Source organism: Pteronotus mesoamericanus, unplaced genomic scaffold (genome assembly GCF_021234165.1).
Source record: "Pteronotus mesoamericanus isolate MK-2021 breed Mesoamerican mustached bat unplaced genomic scaffold, CSHL_Meso_final contig_263, whole genome shotgun sequence".
Lineage (NCBI taxonomy): Eukaryota > Metazoa > Chordata > Mammalia > Chiroptera > Mormoopidae > Pteronotus > Pteronotus mesoamericanus.
Window position 1 is genome coordinate 12,187,969 of NW_026555112.1, and position 20,274 is coordinate 12,208,242.

General features: G+C 38.0%; 2 protein-coding genes across 2 annotated transcripts in view; one reads left to right on the forward strand and one right to left on the reverse strand.

Moving 5' to 3' along the window:
* The window catches only part of CCDC38 (coiled-coil domain containing 38), a 38,011-nt gene extending 26,238 nt beyond the window's left edge, over positions 1–11,773 (forward strand). Inside the window, exons 11-15 of the mRNA XM_054574505.1 lie at positions 922–1,073; positions 2,373–2,508; positions 6,962–7,167; positions 9,154–9,247; positions 11,660–11,773. Of these exons, the coding sequence (XP_054430480.1) occupies positions 922–1,073; positions 2,373–2,508; positions 6,962–7,167; positions 9,154–9,247; positions 11,660–11,773 (702 nt within the window). The remainder of the gene's footprint in view (positions 1–921; positions 1,074–2,372; positions 2,509–6,961; positions 7,168–9,153; positions 9,248–11,659) is intronic.
* Positions 11,774–12,775: 1,002 nt separating this feature from the next.
* SNRPF (small nuclear ribonucleoprotein polypeptide F) lies at positions 12,776–19,268 on the reverse strand. The gene is made up of 4 exons (XM_054574476.1): positions 19,130–19,268; positions 17,098–17,223; positions 13,507–13,571; positions 12,776–12,899 (listed from the first exon to the last, which is right to left on the reverse strand). Exons 1-4 carry the CDS (start codon positions 19,130–19,132, stop codon positions 12,833–12,835), a joined length of 261 nt encoding a protein of 86 aa, XP_054430451.1. The 5' UTR covers positions 19,133–19,268; the 3' UTR covers positions 12,776–12,832.
* Between the last annotated feature and the right edge of the window lie 1,006 nt (positions 19,269–20,274).

Sequence of the window (20,274 nt, forward strand, 5' to 3'; positions counted from 1 at the left end):
GCCTAAACACAACTATAGAAGCTCAAAATGAACAAAAAAAGTAAAACACTTTAAAACAACATCCATTATTATATACACTTTTTTTTTTATTGTGGTAAAAAAAACCCATAAAATTTACCATCTTATCCATTTTTAAGTGTCTGGCACAGTAGTGTTACTACATGTGCATTGCTGTGCAACAGATCTCTGTAACTTTTCATCTTGTAAAACGGAAACTCTGTGCTCACTAAACAACTCCCCTACTCCCTACCCTTCCCTCTAGACCCTGGCAACCACTGTTCTGTCTTCTAAAAGTTTGATTACTTTAGATACCTCAGAAAAGTAGAATCATGCACTAATTGTCTTTCCGTGACTGATTTCACTTAGCATACCTTCCAGGTTCATCTGTGTTGTAGCATCTGACAGGATTTCCTCCTTTTTAAGGTTAATATTCCATTGTACAAATATACCACATTTTCTTTATCCATTTATCCCCAGACAGACATTGAGGTATTTCCATCCCTTGGCTATAGGAAATATGACAAATATGGGTGTATAAATACCCAAATAATCTTCTTAAAAATTAAATTTACTTAAAACAACACATTTATTCTTAAAATTTTGGAAAATATAAAATAATTAAAGATCAGATGACCTTCATTTAGCCCCATCTTTATCTATTTCTTCTCCCTTGCCTCTTCTGTCCATCCTTGCTTCTTTCTCTTTCCCTCACCCTCTTCTTTTTGCCCAATACCTTTCATCTCCCCATATCTCAAATGTCCTCTCCTGAGGGCCAGCTCTTACGTGGAAATAGGTTCGTTTGCCATTCTCTACCTCTCCCTCATAAACAGAATTATATTCCAGAACATAGTTTTCTAGATAAGTCAAATGTCCTTATACATATTTCTAAGTGAACTATAGTCTTCGTTATTGATTGATTAGGAGCCAGAGCTTTATTTCAAAGAACCAGAAGAGTTGCTTCAAGTCCTCACAGAGCTGGAAGAGCAGAATCTTACTTTGGTACAATATTCTCAAGATGTAGATGAAAATCTTGAAGATGTGAATAAAAGAGAAAAACTTATACAGGATAAAATGTAAGTAATTAAAACAAGGTTTATTCTATTAAGCAATTTCTAATCAGAGACAAAAATCCAATGTACTCATGTGTGGTCTTTCCTTGTGGTCTCTCTGGATTTAGGGTGAAAGTTTTATGAATAGTTTACATTGTAGGGTATAAAGAGTTGAAGTTATATTTACACAGAGTAGACTGGTTTTAGTTTAATTTTAGTCCCTACTTTCCTTAATTTGTCAAAATATTTTTCTACCTAGCTATAAAAAAAGATTTAAAAAAAAACTGATGTGTCCCCTACTGCCTTAATTTTTGTTCACTATAATTTTTACCCTATCATCTGTCTTATCAAATCATGTTTTGGGAGATAATGCTAACAAATGCATTTTCCTCAGCTGTGACTCTCCTCAGCAAAACTGCTTTTTGTGTGTGTGTGACTTAAATATTGTTATCATTTTATAATGTACATGTCAGTATGTTAGGGCAACGATAGAAGGGATTTCTGTCAGGGGAAGGACGCTGTGTTTGATGACTCTCAAAATTCCTTCCTATTGTAAAATTTTATATCATTATAATTTTGGTAAACAGCTTCAAGTCACAGAGAACAGATCTTTATATCTACCCATCATAAAAATGCGTAGAACCTTTTTCAGAATGGTTGGCTGGGCCAGACTTTGGCAATCTTTTCAAATAGTAGGTCAAATGATGTTAAACTTCAGAACAAACTAACTTGTTTAAAAGTTACGAACCTAAAAATCATGGCCTCACAGCCTCCTGTTATCACTAATGTATCCTTTTAACCCGTCTCCTCTCCCAATCCTCACAGATACGGTGCCCCTACCCCTGACAATATGATTTTGGGGGACAGGGTGGGTTTGGTTGGGCAGGAAAAGGGGATCCATGTCAAAATCCATCTCTAGATCCCTATCTGAACCTCCAGGGGAGGGAGCCAGGAGTCTGTTTAACCCTGGGCTCCTCAGGTGTTCGTGTTTGAAAACACAGACATACTAGATCTCACACCGTGAGCTCCCAGCACCTCAGGTTTGCCGCCCTCCATGGGGGGGAATCGAGGACCACGAAAGTACGATAGTAGAAGGGAAGAAAGTGCTTCCTCATGGCCATTAAAACCAGACTCTGTGCATTTTTCTCACTTTAACCTGAAAAGGTGCATGTACTTTGGCTATGTCTTAAAATATGAACTTGGATTTGGCTTGCTAGACATAGGATGCTAATGCACGATCTGGAAGGAGTGCTGAAGCTCCTGACGGTTTATTTCACTGAACCACACATTACAGACAAGGGTTTCTTTCTTCTTTTGCCATAGAAACAGCAACATAGAGTTTCTTTTAGAGCACAAGGAAATGCTTAAGGCTAACTGTGTAAGAGAAGAGGAAAAAGCAGCAGAACTGGAATTGAGGTCCAGGCTATTTAGTTTTGGAGAATTTAATTCAGATGCCCAGGTAAGCCTTCTCTGCCTGTGGTGATTTTATTTTGGCTCATGATAATAATTTGCACTCCGTGTGTACTAAGCATTGGAATGGGAGAATGAAAGTGAACCACAAGTCCCAGGCTGATGACAAGGGCAGAAAACCAGTTTGGAATGATCCTGTCAGTACATAACAGTCAATTTACATCGTAGATAGAAAGCATTCAAATTGGCACCAGGGTTCTCTTAAAATGTTGCTCTAATTATTACAAAGTAGGATGTTGAAATTTTCCCTCTCATGATACATTTCTTTTAGTGAGAGTGTATACATATTGCAGTAGCTCATTGCCTGTGATCATTTTAGTAGTAACTTGGGGAGCAAATAATTAAGAGAGGAAGCACTGAATCAACACTGAATGGAATATCTGACCAACTCTGGGCTTGTAATAGATTTTGGTTTCTTTGGGCCTGCATAGATAGATTCATTATAGGAGCGCCTGGAACACACAGTAATGTACTCATTTATTTACACATTAGTCTCTTCCAGTTGCATGCAAACCCCTTGAGGGTGGGGATTTCTTACCCTTCTTAGCTAAGTTTAGTGTCCCTAAAGTAGGCGCTCAATAAATGTTTGTTGAATGAATGATTAGGTTAATTGCTAGACCCACAACTCCAGCAAACATTGGTTTTCTTGTAAAAATCTCAAAATAAAAATTCGTGCTAATATGTGAGGTTAATATTACATTTATGGTTATGAGCTTGATCTTCAAGCAGAAGTACACTTGGGGGAACTGTATCAGAGGACTGTGCTTCCCTACCCATAGGTAACCGGGGTTACAAAACGCACCCCTTCCCACCTGCACCTCTCCTGGGGTGGTACACACCCTGAGTTAGGAGGGGGTGGTGTCGCGTGCTGCTAGAGCAAGAGGTGTGATGACAGCTATCTTTCAATTCTTCAATGCTGTTTTTTTTAACCACTGTTTCTATTGTGGTAAAATATGCATAACATAAAATTTACCATTTAACCATTTTAAGTGTACAATTCAGTGGTGTTAAATATGCAATATTGTGTAATCATCATTACTATTTACAGAATTGTTCCCATTCCCATATAGAAACTCTGTATCCATTAAACAGTATTTCCCCATCCCTCTATCTTCCCAGCCTCTGGTAAATCTCTATTCTGCTTTCTTTCGGTATAAACTTGCCTGTTTTAGGTACCACATATAAGTGAAATCATATTTGTCCTTTTGTGTCTGGCTTATTTCACTTAGCATGTTTTCAAGGTTCATCCATGTTGTAACATGTATCAGAATGCCTTTTATGACTGAAAAATATTCTACTGCACTTATTTACCACATTTTATTTATCCATTCATCTGTTGGTGGACACCTGGCTTGTTTCCACCCTTCATTCTGTTTAAGTAATTCTGAAGCTGATTGACATGAAAAATGCAAGATTAATGTGCTATCGCCCCCTTTTTCCCACCATGCCCCTTTCCTCCAAGTTCAGGGCAGCTACTTTAAAAAGTCACATTTTCAATACTCTTAAACTAGAGGCAACCAGATCCCTAAACAAAGAAGGTGCAGTTTATCTGAAAATCGGTTCTAAAAGGCTATCTGTGAGATTTTTGGTCACAGGTGTAGCTTTGGCATTCATGTATTATACTCTGGGAAAATGCACACTTTCCTAGAAATGTAAAATACTGGGATGGAAAAGGGAAGGAGGGCAAAAAAACTGTCAGGGGAAAAGTATTATTTTCTTAGAATTTTCTTGCTTGCCAACTCCCATTCATTCAGATCTCAATATGTGCAAAACATAATACTTAACGAGTAAATAAACATAGTTGCACCTAATTTTGATATTCACAAAATTATCAATTACTTTGGAACTATAACGATAAATTTTATTCTTTCAAAACTTCCGCATTCCTAACTGTACCTCATCCCATAAAATACTTTTCACTGACTTAATGCTACGTGTATAATAAAAATTTAAATTCAGGTACAATGTAATATTGAAAAGTGCACAAATCATAAATGTATCTCGCGATTTCCTCAGGGAAGAAACCATTACCAGCACTCCCAGAAGCCTCTGGTTACCCTCTCCTGAAGGTGACCACTATCCTCACCTCTCCCACCACCAATCAGATGTTATGCTTCTGAACTTCATATAAACGGAACTGTGTAATACATCTGGTTTATCTGGCTTCTTTCTCTCGACATTGTTTGAGATCCACCCATGCTTGTGTAGCAGTTGTTTGTTCATTTCCACTGGATGTGAAATGGAATGTAAATTATTCCATTGTTCAATTTGCAGAATGCATTCCTCTTTAGTTTAGCCTTCCTTTCAATCCAGTTCAGCTCAGGGAGTTGTTTATATTAAGCACACAGTATAGAATGTGACATGGATTAGACATAGAATCCTTGAGTTGGAACTTTAAATGACATCTAAGCATCTCCCCATTCCTAGCCAATTTTGGTAACAATTATTCCTTATAAACATTGCTCTGGTCAGATCACTTCCCATCCTGTTGGAAGGTACCCAAATTTCTTTTCCTGGTATTTATTTAGTCTTCCACAATCCTGCCCCACGGTACCTCAAGAAGCAGGTACTTATTCTCATCCCTCCCAGCCCTTACCCGGGGTGCTCTGGGCTGGGCCTGCCCTCTGGTGGCAGACCTAGGGATTGGACTGACACTTGGCTTCTCCGTCCTCAGTAGGTGTGTATCTTCAATCTTGTCTTTGCCCTTCTGCTAGGATGATCCAGGCCCTCAATCTCTTTTTCCTGAGTACTTTCTTTAACCTCATTCCCTAATCCTATTTCTCATGCTGTTCTTACCTTAAGAAAACACCTCTCCTTGTCTTTTCCTCTCTTGCTTGACAGGAGGGACTTAAAGGAAAAGACATCCTGAAAAGCTACTGCCCATCCATCTCTAAAACGCTTAAGTGTTCCAGAGGTCTCCTTTAGAAATTTGTCAAGTAACCATTCCCATATTAAAGTTGCTTTTTTTCTTAGAACCAGTGCTCAATGTATTTTTTAAAATGACTCGTATTGCAGCAATATTTTTTCTTGTCTAATGTACATTTCAGCCCCTTGATGGGTTACTTTTTTCCTTTTGTATTTCTCTGTATTTCTAAAGATTTCTGTAGGAATGTGTTGTTAATATAAATGGGAAATATCATAAATGTTCTTTAGAAAGGGTGAGAAAAAAAGGAGCTTTAAGACTTTTGCATTTTTTTTTACTTTTATATTATTTCATACTTCTCCAAGTTTTCTTAAAAAGCCTATTTTTAGTATAAATAGAAAATACAGTTAAGTGTTAATGTAGAAAGGAAAAGGTGGGCTTTATGGTAAATAGGACCATCAAAAAGGTGGTTAAAGTAGGAAGTGGGAGAGACAAGTTGTTGGAAGTAAATACTTGGTAACAGATCTTGTAATTGTTGGTGGCTCTGTAAGGAGTCCCATGACTCCGGGAGTCACATCTGTCTTGAGTATTATCCATCCTTGGCTTCATGGTGATTCTCATCTTCTTGAGCAGAAGCAGGCATTGGGGCAGAGTGCTGTTTCCTCGAGAGCGATTAAATGGGCCGAGCAGTTTATTGAGATCCTCTTAAATATGAATGCCGAGTGCACAATGGAGGAAAAGGATGAGACTTTTCTTTTGATCCCGAAACACGGTCTCTGCAAGCTCAAGAATATCTACCAACTGTTAAAATGGAACAGTAGCCAGGTACAGGGATCAGCAGGTTTGGCCTAAGCCTCTGTTTAGACTAGAACGCTGCAATGGGTTCCCAATGGAGAGATTGAAACTTAAGCTTCTCCACACGCTTTTGTACGTCAGCCTGGAATCTGTGCTTGTAATTCTTTTCCTCTGAGAGAATGCATTCATTTATTCAGCAAACATTTATTAAGTGTATAGTTGTGTGCAAGGTGCTGTTTGAGATATAAGTGTCAACCTAAGAAATAGCTTCTGCGCTCCAGGTGCTTACAGTCTAGAGAAGGAGATAAGACATGCATGCAAAAACTATCATACAAAATGGTTAGTTTTAGCAATTAGACTAATAAGTGCAAAAAATAAAAATAAAAAGAACTCACATTTGTGCTGCAAGGATGCAGTGGAGTGACAAAATAAGATTTAAAACGTGTATGTTGTCTCTACTTAAATACTCAGGGAATCAGATACACACTCAAGCAAAAAGATTACAATAATAATTACTTTTTAGGCCTAGGTTGAAATGTTTTTAAAGAAAATAATCCGAAGTGTTACTATAGCAATGATCTGACTATAAATTACGTCGTAAATATCATCGCTGAATTTTCTCCCTCTTCTATGTAGCATTAACGTTCTTCTTTTAAACAAGAAACATTTGGTAGCATATAAAAACCTTTTCATTATAATATAGTAAAACAGAACTTTACATTTATTAAACAAGCGAATAGTGATGAGAGGTTGTTCTCTGTTCTTCTTTTCTTCTCACTCTCAGGAAAAACTGATAGATTCTCTTAGTAAAAAAATTAATCAAGTATACAAAGTCTGCATCGGAGATGGTGAGGTTGGCAGCCTCAACCCAGTCCAAAAGCTGGTAAAAATAGAGTCGCGCCTGGTAGAACTGAGCGATCTCATTGAAACCATTCCCAAAGAAAATGTGGAGGCAATTGAGAGGATAAAACAGAAAGAACGACGACAAAAGTACAGTATCTTAAATAAGTGTAGTGAGTGACTTAACGAGTAGCTGTTTTTCACTTGGATTCCACATTTAGCAAGTCTCTCTGACATGGCAAGGACGGCCACACAGACACAGTGGGGGGAACCCAACCCAGCCCTGCCCTCCTCAGAGAGCTAACATTTAGTGGAGAGACACATTCATCAAATATTCTTATGAAACAAATTTGCCATGACCCATGGAACATGAGCACTGTGAAGGAGTGGAGCCAGGGGGCCAGGAAGTTCACCAACTAACCTACCCTGGGATGGATAAGGGGTCCTTTTAGCCTGGAAAAGTGAGTTTTCGGGGTGAATATTCACTACTTTCATAAACATTTCTGAAAAGCTCTCATGTGGAATAATGACACTTGTGATGAAAATCCCATGGCACAGATTAGAAGCCCTTCATTGGAAAACTGCAGGGAGACTGAATCTACGAAGTTGTTTGAAAGAGCCATGCAACGGGGTTTTTCTCTGTGCCAACACTTCCATACATCGCACTTGCATCCCTGAAACGTACCCCACCCTCACAAACCCACACTGTCCCTTAGCTTGGGGCCTTTCAGAAGAACGCACCAATCTACAAATAATTTCCATACCAGGTTATATACTACCTTTCAGGCAATGAATATTATAAATATATAACCCCTAGTATAATGTGGCATGTAGGGAAAGTTCATAGGTGCAATAATGTTCATGTTATAGCAAAAAAAAGAAAACAAAGTGTTGGGAGGCAGACTAGTACTATGGCTAGGAGCATGGATGGGCACGAGAGCTAACCCACTTGGGCTCAATTGAGGTTCCATCTTGACAACTTTTGTGACCTTAAGGCAAGCCAAATAATCCCTTATATTTCAGTTTTCTGTAAAATGGTAGTAATAATGGCAGGAATGACTTGCAGTGCTCGTTGTGAGGATCAAATTAAATGATCTATGTAAGAATGATACAGTATGTTTGGCACATGGTAAATAATTAACCACTAATATTAGATATTTTGTTATTGTTTACTGTATTACTGATGTGTGGGGCATATTGCTTCCCCCATATAAAAATGAAGTCCAGAATATATTAAGGTGATCCTGATGGAATTACATAAAATATAAAGCAATTTTTTTTTTATTATAAATGAAAGATGACTTCTTCTATAACATGACCTGTGATTAATTACACTAATAACACTTGTATCTTTTTTATAAGAAGAAATAAATTGTCATCCAAGGGTAATTACAACTTACTTTCTGTAGTGATACATGAATCTAATTCCAATTGTTTATTGTTCTTATCAAGACAATTTTAGTTGATTTTTCCTATGGTTTGGAGGCACCTAACTTTATACTAACCTTGCATAAAAAACATTTGATAAATTGAATGTCCATAAAATAGCTATCACTTATTGAATGCCTATTCTCCACCGGGCATTGGAGTAGACAGATTGGCTAGGTCATCTCATCTAATTTCATCCTCACAACAACCTGAAAGAAAACAAAACCAAATGCCATTTGTTGGTCTTAATTTGAGAATACCATTCAAAAAGATTAACTGAAAAATGCACTTCTGAGGTAATTCATTGAACAATTCACATGATCTTTCCTGTGTATTTCAGAAAAAAATGTTTGAGGTGGAGATAACCGGAAGTTGATTCAAGTGGCCATTATACAGGTTACTGTGAAGTGCTAAAATCTCAGTGATGAGAAGGCTTTGCTGAGGTGTTTGTTTAGACCAAGATAGTGTAGATTTTTACTTCTTCCAAAATGGTGACAAGCAATTTCTTCCCATTTCAACACAAACAGGATGTGTTGCTGAGATTTCACCCAAATACTCAAAAGCCATAGTTATGGGTGAAGATGATTTATTCATTTAACCTTAATGGAAATCTTACAATATTTTTATAGTTCATGATCAAATAGTAATGATATAGGTCTTTTTTACTTTCTGTGATTTAGAGTTAGAACACTTTCCCCCTCTTGACAGGTTACGTGAAGAGAAAATGAAAGAAAAACAAAGACACCAAGAAGAAAGGCTAAAAGCTGCTCTGGAAAGAGCAGTAGCACAACCAAAGAAAAAGGTTTGTGTTTTATGATTAGGCCCAGCTACATGTGAGTCCTTCTGTGGTATAAAAACAAAGTATCTAATTTGTCTAATTTATTCATGTTAAACCAGTGAAATCTCTTGCTCACAGCTTCAACTGGTTTCTCTCCTGTTCCTTGTTATTTTTAGAATAATTCAAATTACTGGTTAACAGTCTATCTAACCAGTAATTTGTCTTTTTAGTAAAAGAAACTTGCCCTCTCCTCTTTCTTTAGTTCCAGGTTCACTAAACCAGAGGATTTCTAAGGACTAACTTGTTGAATAGGTAGTACAAGCATAGGTTTCAAAGTTCAAAAGATATGAGAGTATTAAGTGAAAATTTGGTTATTCTCAGTTTCCCTCCCTGAAAGCAACTGCTAACAGTTTCATCTTCCTGGAAATAACCTACGTATTTGTATATATTCTTCTTACAAATGATAGCTATGAACTTTGCTTCTTTTACTTAACAATGGAGATAGCAAACCCTGAGAATTACATGTAACTGGAAGGGTCTTCTAATGCTCACATTGTAAAAATAACGAGACTGATAGTTTAAGTTAAAATGATATACTCAGTGTCACTTCAGATTTAGAAGACGAATCAGGACCAGAAGCCAAAGTTCTCTGCGTTGCAAGATTACTTGTGAGAAGAAGTTTGGGACTGGGTAGTCACTGAGAGGGCATGGTTCAACCCGTGCCTCCGCGCTGGGTGTGGATGGACGTGGGTCCCCATGACACTCTCCATTCTCTAGGTTAGGGTCTGACAGATATTCCAGGAACCCAATTTCACGGGTATCTACAAAGCTAACATGGACATTGATTCTTAACATAGTCACAGCAAACCCATAGCAAATGTTTACTGTGCACCTCACTACCTACCTGTTGCGGTAAGTACTTGAAAAAAGTTCCGAAGTACGGTAATTATACATATGTATGTCATAAAGTAATGATTACCTTAAATTCTTTTATTTAAATCAGCATTTCATTTTAAGAAGTGAAAATCTTAAGAACTTCTTCTCTAGTTCAACTCTTCCCATGAACCCCTGACTTGTCCTCTTCTTCCCAAGGGAGAATTAACCCCCCACATGTATATACGCTTCACTAAACCCACAAAATTGAAATGATTACTCTTAAATATATCTTTCCTCCTAGACCATGAATGAATTTTATGACCTTTGTGTCTCCAGTGCCTGGCACATAGTGGATACTCGACAAATGCTTATTGAATTAATAGACTAAAAATGAAAATGAAAAACTCAAAGAGAATTCAAAGTAAAAATGGTGCTCTGATTAAGTTGACAATGTATAAAAACCTGGGATAGGAATTCCTACCCAGCTGGGACACTTCATCACTTCAATATTCTTAGTTTTTTTCCTTTTTATTGAATTTATTGGGGTGACATTGGTTAACAGAATTATGTAGGTCCCAGGTGTCTAACTCTACAACACATCACCTGTACACTGTGTCGTGTGTTCACCACCCCAGGTCGTCTCCTTCCATCAACACTTCAGACAGTATTAATAACAAAAGTTTCCGAAGGAGATCACCGACAGTGAAAAAACACTGACTTTAGAAAAGGAATTCCGGGATTAACAGTCCCCTAAGGACATTTTTGTTAGTATAATTACGGGGAGGAGCACTATTGGTATTTAGTTCACTGAGGCCAGGAACGCCGAATGTTCTGCAATGCAAGGGACGGTCTCACATAGGGGTAACGCCCCTGGTTGGGACACAATGGTGATGTCCCATCAAATCTCACCTCCAACAGAATACATAATAATAGGGTTTTCGCTTATTGACACAAACTCAGATGTAAAAGCAAAACAAAACAAAGATTACAGAGAAAAGACTAAAAGACAAATATAATTAGTATGATAATATTTGAGTGTATGCTCGAGAGAGAATGAAGAGGTGTGAAACCATGGGTTTCCCTAAGCCTGTTCTGGTGACAACACACAGAATTACTGGTGTCTAAGATAGTACATGGTTTTCTCAAGTTTTTGTTCAAAAATGAGTAGGATTTCTAAATGCTGTTCAACTGCTACTCAGCAGAACAAAGTGATCTCCTCTAACCAATGGAAGAAAAACTAGCTATGACACTTACTGAAAAATGAATTGTGGCCTCAAACATGGTTCTTCCTGACCACGTCTGAAACAACTTTACCTTAAACCTCCCCCACTTCCCACAAAACCTAACTGCCTTGCCTTCTGCATACTATGGCCCTCCATATGTTACTTTACTTTGTCTAACATGTTGCACATCCATTAAATTACAAATCCCTTTGTAACAGACTATTTACTATTTCAAACCATATTTTTCCTTGGAAAAAAATCAAGTTAATATTAGTATTTTCCTTATTCTTCAATAGAAAAAGTTTATGCTAAATATTTATTTTTTCTTTTGTTTCAGCTGGGAAGACGACTTGTCTATCGCTCAAAACCTCCATCTGGTAACAAACATGAACTGCTTTTAGTCAAGGCTACAAGAACAAAATCAATAGAGGATGAGTATTTTTTCACTTGAATAGGAGCAGTAAGACATTAGCACAATGTTTAGGCATATTTTATAGATTCTGGTTTACAGTAATGGCAACATTCTGCCCCATATGCTGGGCTAACCAATTTGAGGAAGACATGCCACTGTTCTAATGGTTATAGGAAATGGAAGTTATTTTCTTTTGTTGAAGGCTTTTATCACCCATAGCCTAAATATTATTCTAAACATTTTATATCTATACTTTGAGTTGTCCCAGATGGGAATACAGATCCAAAGTTATGCTGAATGACCACTACACCGCAATAGCGGCATTCTCTGACAACATGAGACTTTAAATGATTTTTTCCCCAACCAGTCCACAGGAAAGTTCATAGTACACATTTTATCACTGTGGAATATGTGGCGTATTCATTTTAATAATGTACAACTCTAAAACATGTGAAGAGTTTTCAAGAGTTTAAAACGTAAATGAAAGCCACTAGGTTACATTCTCAGAATATAACTCTGAGAACAGTTTTTAATTCAAGTTAAGAAATACTGTTCAGAAACGTAATGAACAAACAGTGTCTTCAGCCTACATTTCAGTTCACAATTTCTGTTGTGCTCTATATCCACAATCAATTTTCAGCTGATGTTTAATTTTAGCTATAATACGTGTATGTTACTAAGGTTACACTGTAATTTGTCAACTACAAAGAAAAATAATATATGTTAATTCTAAGAAAATATTTATCTTTATAAATGTCAAAAATGGCTCAAAAATAACTTAAAAAAAGTTGCTTTTAAAAGGTCTCAGTTAACATACAATTACAAGAAAAGGGCTGAAATTCACCTTCATAAACATTTATAAGCATGTAACCTTCCTTTATATACAAAAACAGGCGTTTTGGGCTTACAAAAGAAAATGAAATTGAATGAAGCTGGGTTGCTTTTAGGGCATTACTTCTGTGAATAGTCTTTCAACTGTTTCAATATTTGAGTTTTGCATGTAAATATCAGAATATGAATAGTTCACAAGTCAAGTTGAAACACACATAAATTTTATTGTCTAGAAATATATATAAAAAAAATTCCCCACAAAAGATGCTATTCTCTCATCTCCCCATCTTCTTCCTCTTCTTCAACACCCCTGATATAAAGGACATTATTACACCTGTAAATAGAAAAACAGTCCATTTTGTTGTTCCAACAGGAAACCATATTTCTGATTTATGATTACTAGATTATTTTCACTACAAAAATACAGAATGCTAAATTTACAATATAGCATTTTTTTCTTTTAAAAAAATGTTTTTACTACTGATTTGTTAAAAAGCACATGACACTTATTTTTGTACCACATGGTGATTATAAATGGTATCTTTATGATCTTCCAAAGGGAATAATGACCTCAATTTGGAAGTAAAGTTAGTTCTAGGAAATGAGCATTAACAAAAGTCCCTAACAGCAGACAGATCCAACTAAAATTCAAAACCAAGCTCCTAATAATTAAAACCACTAAAAAAAAGTTAAAGCTAAGATCTAGAAAGTTTAATACTAATACAAGAAAAATCTTAAGGATGAATAGCTACAAAATACCTAAATCTTTAACAAGTTTAACAATTTCAAAGACTCCTGAAGTGCAGTTTTAGAATATTATGTTAAATTAATAGTGATATTAGAAAATAATTCTGAAATTGAGGCACTAAGCTAGTTCATTTACATGGGTAATTCTGATGCTCACTAGTAACTCCTTACGTATAATGCTATTGTTTTCTTACCTTATTAAAACTTCACCCAGGTGTCCAGACAATGCTCCATCTATGTATTCTTCTGTGTTTGCAAGCTTTAAATAAAAAGAAAATATATTAATAATACAAAAGAAAAACAGTAAAACACACTAAATACTGGTGAGAGAACTTAACTGAGACCTTTCTATCCCAATGACTTGTATTTTTCTGTAATTAATATTAAGATTAGGTTTCTGTTACTACTGCAGTATTTTTGGTTTCATATAAATATCTGGTAAAGCTAACACTGATGGCTGTAGAGCTACTATATAATAAAGCTTGTTTCAACATAATTTTAAAAATCTCAGTTGTGTAGTATTTCTTTCTAGTAGACTTTAAAACAATGTGTCAAGGAAGGCAGCCTTCCAATTTATGTATAAACTGATTAAAAAGTTTTCCAAAAATTCAGTTTTACAGAAGCAGACATTAACTTTTCTTAGAATAATAACTTTACACTACAGTATCATATTGAGGAACCTAATGGGTGCACAAAAGTTGTAACTAAAATACTTTATATTAGTCAACCAACCAAACCAAAGAGCTGAATGAGAGTTTTTTTTAGCCCTGACTGATGTGGGTCAGTGGGTTGCACATCATCCTGCAAACTGAAAGGTGGCTGGTTTGACTCCCAGTCAGGGCAACTGATTGCTGTTTCTCTGCCTCTTTCTCCCTTCCTTCACCTCTCTCTAAATAAATAAAATCTTTAAAATTTTTAAAAAATTATATGCTAATAAGCAAGGAAAGACAAGTTCTGAAAAGGAGGTTAAACAATGTAGAGTAACCTTACACACTTCTGGTTACAAAATAAATCACAGGGATATAACGTACAACATGAGGAATATAGGCAATAATATCACAATAACTGTACAGTGACAGTTGTTTACAGAACTGTGTGGTGATCACTCTGCAAGATCTATATAGAGAAAACTGCTATGTTGTACACCTAAGACCAAATAATTATGTCAATTATACTTTAATTAAAAGTAGAACTCAAAAAATTTTGACCCAGAACACCTTAGGAATGAGGATTTGAAATTCATTCATAAATATTTAAACTCAACATTTTCCTTACTGAATTGTGGCTGGTGGGTTACATGCCTATTATGTGATAAACACTTGTTTACAAAGGGATCTTTTAGGGACTTAAAAGTTTGATGAAAGCCTTCATGTTTCAACTGTCAAGTGTGAAACATTTAAAAGTTTTTAAAAAGTAACCTTTATAGTTAGGGAACTATATTACTTCTAATTTTACATCAAAATGTTTAGCTTTCCTTCTACAAACAGGCAATAAACTATAATTTCAACTTTTTAAAGATTATAATACATGCTATCTGGGACTCACAAAAGACATGAGCAGGAAAGAAAGGAGAGGGAAGTTTATTAGCTGGGGAAGTGGCAAAGTGGAAGAAAAATAAGTCATATAGAGGATGTGAGATAAGGTATGTAAAACTTGTTAATGAATTAACACCGCTACTGGATATTATTCCCTCTCCCAAAAAGAAAAGTAACCTACTGTATCAGAGAGGTTTTGTCTGAAATACATGTGTTTATTGAGACAGTTAGTTTTGTATGTAACAACTCTCGGAAACAACGTGTTACTGTCAACGAATTTTTTTTAAAGTGACTTTTTGGTAGTTAACATTTAATTGTTTTCTATATTACACAATGCTCCAAAGCATTCTATCATATTTGAAATAAAATCCAAAGTCCTTACCATCACTTAAAAGGCCCTCTTTGACTCCCATTCCAACCTTTCTATCATCATTCCCCTAATTCATTCTGTTATGGCTTTCTTGCGGTGCCTGGAACATACCAACCAAGTTCCTACCACGAAACCTTTGCTCTCGCCATTCCTCTCAAAATGGGATGTTCTCCTGCAGCTGCTCTCACTTCAGCCACTCTCTTTAGTTACTCGTGCAACTCTGGTCTCTGCTTAAACTTACGTCCTCAGAGAGGCTGTCCTCGGTTAGCCTATCTCACACTGCACGCTCTTCTCACTCTACTCCATTTCTGCTTTCTTTCTCTCCATGGCACCTATCATTACCTGACACCACATCATATTGTGTTTCCATCACCACCTCCCACCACTAACACACACTGCAGACACAGACTTTGTTTTGTTCACTGGGTATTCACAGGGCCAGGCACACAACGGGCACTCAGTAAACGCGCGCTGAGTGAACAAACTCAAAGACGTCATCAGTGTAGATGCTCGGGTACATCTCAAAACTGGGAAGCTCACTAGGAAGTTACATGACTTTTAAAACCAAATATTCGGTGGGTAGTCTTCATTCCTTTCCTTTATTGATGTAATTCCCATAACATAAAATTCACTTTTAAAGTATACAAGTCAGTGCTTTTAAAGTTGTATAATCATCACCACTAAGTCTGGGACATTTTTAGTATATGGGATATGCTCTTTCAGATTTTTCTATGGCCTTGGTAAATGACTGCTGCTTGGGGAATTTTCCAGGTGACAACCACGCAGTATAAGAATTTTGGGGACTTGAGAGCACCATCTGTTTAGGTGGAAAACAGTATGGCAGTTCCTCAAAAAATTTACAATTACTGTATGATCCAGCAATTCTTTTACCAGATATATATCCAAAACACCTGGAAGCAGAGGCTCTAGCAGATACATTTGTACAGCCATGTTTGCTGCATTATTCACAGTAGTCAAAAGGTGGAAACAATTCAAATGTCCAACAATTCAAATGTAGGTCAAAACGCAGACTATACCTACAATGGTGTATTACTGCAACCCTAAAAAGAAATTAAATTCTGATACATGCTACACAATGAATGAGCTTTGAAAATTAAGTTAAATTAGCCAAAAGGATAAATTATGTAGGATTCCATTTATATAAGGTGCCCAGAATAGAGAGACAGAAAGATTAGTGTTTCCCATGGCTGGAAGCGGGAGAAAATGGCAAGTTATTTTTTAATAAGTAGAGAGTTTCACTTTGGGGTGATAAAAAAAAACTTGGGGAATTGATAAGGGAGATGGCTGCACAACAATGTGAATATACTTAATGCCACTGAGTTGCACACTTGAAAATGGTTAGTGGTAAAATTTATGTTATATAAAAAATTTATCACAATTTTTAAAAAACTTGGCTGAAACATTTACAGAAGTATACAAAAGTAAAACAAACATGCAGGCAGTTGATCAATTCACCTGGCTGATACATCTTTTCCCTCAAGAAATGTTTTTATGGAATTATGATGTCGTGCCTTTGGCATTCATTAAAAGACTGCAGAATTTCACTTGAAAAATTTCTTTCAGAGCTACATGCTGTGAAAGGTTTTTCTTTTTCTGCAAACCAGTCTTTTTCTTTCCCTTCTAGCATTATGAATCAAATGTCTGAGCTCTTCTTACTTTAAGACTAGGAGTCAAATCTATGGCTGTATTTTAGTTTAACACTCATTTCTAGTTTATTATAGTTGTAACATCCTCCCTGACTTTGACTTTTTTGCTGAATTTTTGCACTGATTGTTCCTCCCAAGTCACATTAAACCTTAGAGGATTAAGATGCAGAAAAGTAAATACAATTTAATCATTTTTATAATTCTTTAGCTTACCTGCATATTCATATAGCCATCTACAGATACCAGATAGCCTTTGTACTCCATTCCCCACTTAAGTTTCACCATTACTGGCTTTCCTGTTAATCCATTGAGGAAAGGTTTGGGATTGAGGGGCAAACTCTGCACAAAACACAGAACAAAACAAAAAAAGAACTCAATTATTTTCCAGAGGTCAGCACCCACCACCTACTCTCTGCTACGAAATCACCAATGTTTTATGGTATCCAAAAGAAGCAAACTCTTGACTGCCTCCCACATAATTTCCACTTTTATTTGTTGAAAAGCATCAGAGAAATTTAAATACCCAGTTAGCCAATTTCATTTTCAAACCATCAAAACTTATAAAAGTATTCATTATTCCTTTAAGAAACACTGAATAGTTATTCCAGGTTATAAAGAACAAAGGTAAAGACAGTGAAAAAAGAAATGCAGGTGACAGTCCTAGTCCTCAAGAGGCGCACAGTAGGAGGGGGAGGGGCAGAACACACGCAAATAGACAATTTGATTGCAATGTAGCAAAAGGAGATGAGCTATGTAAAAGGGTGCCGAGATGAATTCAGCACTCAGACAAAAGGAAAAGTTGCTTGAAATGAGTAATGCTTCCATTTTAAAGGGCAAGAGATATTTTCGGGGGGAAAAACAGCTCTTCTAGGCAGAGACTACACATGTAACAGGAGGGAAGAAGGAAGCAACAAGGTGATGTCTGGGACACAAACAATACAGTGCTGTCAGAGACCCAAATATGAGGCTACAGAATGAAGGGGCGGCAGGTGCTTGAATTCTAGAAGCCAGGATTGGGACTTACCTGACATAGCAGTGCCTCTTACAGATGAATTAATCACTTAACGTTTGTTTATTCAGCAAAGCAGTAGTATCCCCAGTAATTCTCACTTTTCCTTCGTTCCTCTGCTCACCCATCAGCCCAAAGAAAAGAACCAAGACACTTAGCTACTAAACCCTTTTAAGCTAAACATATCAGAGCGATCTCAAAGGGCACGGAAACTACGGCAATAACTTCCTAATGAAGTGTCCAGTTTTTATCCCTGCATTTCTCCAACTTAGTATCTACACGAACAGTTATTTTTATCATGTCATATCTCTGCTTAAAATGCTTCAGTGGCTTCCAATTGCAGGTGGAGTTGAATCCAGACCTCCCAATGTGGCCTGAGAGGGCTTGCTCGACCGACCCTATCTCATAACCACTGTTCTTGCAAGAGGCTGTGGGTTTCCGTTAATTCCTCCCAGTGGTGGAGCCTTATTTCTAGCCTTAGGACCAATGATCATGTTCCCCGAGCCTAGTACACTCTTCCTGCTGTTCTTTAAGGGGTGGCATGTCCTATCACTTAGGCCAGGTTAAATAAATCCCTCCCCTTCCAAGGATGCCACCCCTGACCACTCTTCTAATGTACTGACGCGCCCCCTGACAGCATCCTGTGTGCTTCCTTTTCCTGTGTGCGTCCTTCTTAGCACCTAATATTATTTGCAATTATATACTTCTGTTATTATTTGATTAATGTCTCCCAAGCCTCACAGAATTAACCTAGGCCAGGGTCCGCATCAGTACTTTTCACCTCATATTCCTACGGCCTCGCATAGTATCTGGCAGGTAGCATGCGCTCACTAAATACTTGCTAAACGAAATCAATGCTCCAAAGCCTGGGCTCTGTGGTCCACAGTGCTACGGGGCTGGGAGTCCCAAAGCCGTGGAATGAAAACACACTTTCATTGCAGAGTGGAACGTGAAAAACATCTTCATCTTTACCTGATCCTACGGCCCCGCCCCGCAGGGATACCTCAGGCTCAGATTCAAAACGAAGCAGCAGGGGAAACGGGCAGGGGCACTCCTGGGGAGCGGAAAGCAGCGGAAGGAACGCGGGACTCAGACCCCCGGGGCAGCGAGAAAAGGGCTGCCAAGCGGCTGCGCAGCGCCTCGCCTCGCGCGTATGAATGGGAAACGCGCGAACCAACCAGCAGGCCCGGCGATACTATTCACGCGCTCTCCCTCGCTCCCTTGGTGACTCCTTACCATTGCGAGGACGAACAAATGCTGCAGGTTACTGGCCACCGACCTAGCTCTCGTCAGTCTCTCGTGACTGAAGAACCTAGAGCTGAGCCCGGATCGCGGGGCTTCAAGAGAAATGGCCGCCAAAAAGCAGCGTGACCCTTAACCTCCGACTACAGCTCTTCTGCTTCTATGATTGGACGCAAAGAGATATGTGCTGATTGGAGGAGGTGGTCAGGGTCTCCTGGCAACCAGAGACGCTGCGGGCGACCGTTTCTTCCCAGAGGCTGGAGGGCCTACGGGATGCCTTCCGCCTGTTGACTCGGTACGGTCCTTGAGAGAGTGCGAAAGTAGTAAGGTCGGCCGGGTTTCCGGTGGGCTCACCGCCTGCTTCTAGGGTTTGGCGAAGGGATGCCGTGTACCCTGTACACTGTAGAGCGTATGTGATTTGTCGCTAACTTGGCTAATGGGGTTTTCCTTTGTCCTTTTACACGTGGAGAACGAGTTCGGTGCTCACGAGTTTCTTCCTGACTTTCCCTCAGATTCTGTGATTTGGGGGCTCCTCTGTCACCGTCCCCTTCTACCTGGCTGTTCTCTATTCTGTAATGGTCATTTCTTTTTCTTTCTTTTTTTTTTTTAGATTTTATTTATTTATTTTTAGACAGAGAAATGGAGCGAAACCTCAGTGTGTGGTTGTTTCTCCGGCGCCCCGGACCGGGGCTGCCAGCAACCCAGGCACGTGCCCTGACTGGGAATCCACCCGGCGACCGTTTGGGCTGGTGCTCAGTCCACTGAGCCCCGCCAGCCAGGGCTGTAATGCTCCCTTACGCCTACTTTAAAGGATGTGGGAGAAGCAAGACTAGACCACGGGAAGAGAAACGCACAGAATAAAGTCAAGTACAGAATGCATTAAAAAGGAAGTCAAATTGAGCCTGCAATGTGGTGTGGTGGGCTCCCTGTCCATCTGTTTCTTTTGCATTGCCAGCAGAGATCAGTACAGTCTTCGTACGTTTATTTATAATTGAGGGGGTGCGGGATGTTACGACCATCCTGGACTAATCCTTGACAGAGTAGTATTGATTAGAATCTCTCTTGTTTTTACCCTGTACAGGCTTTCAGCTTGCTCAGATATGAAACGTTAAATATAAATGTAAATGCCCTTGGAGAAT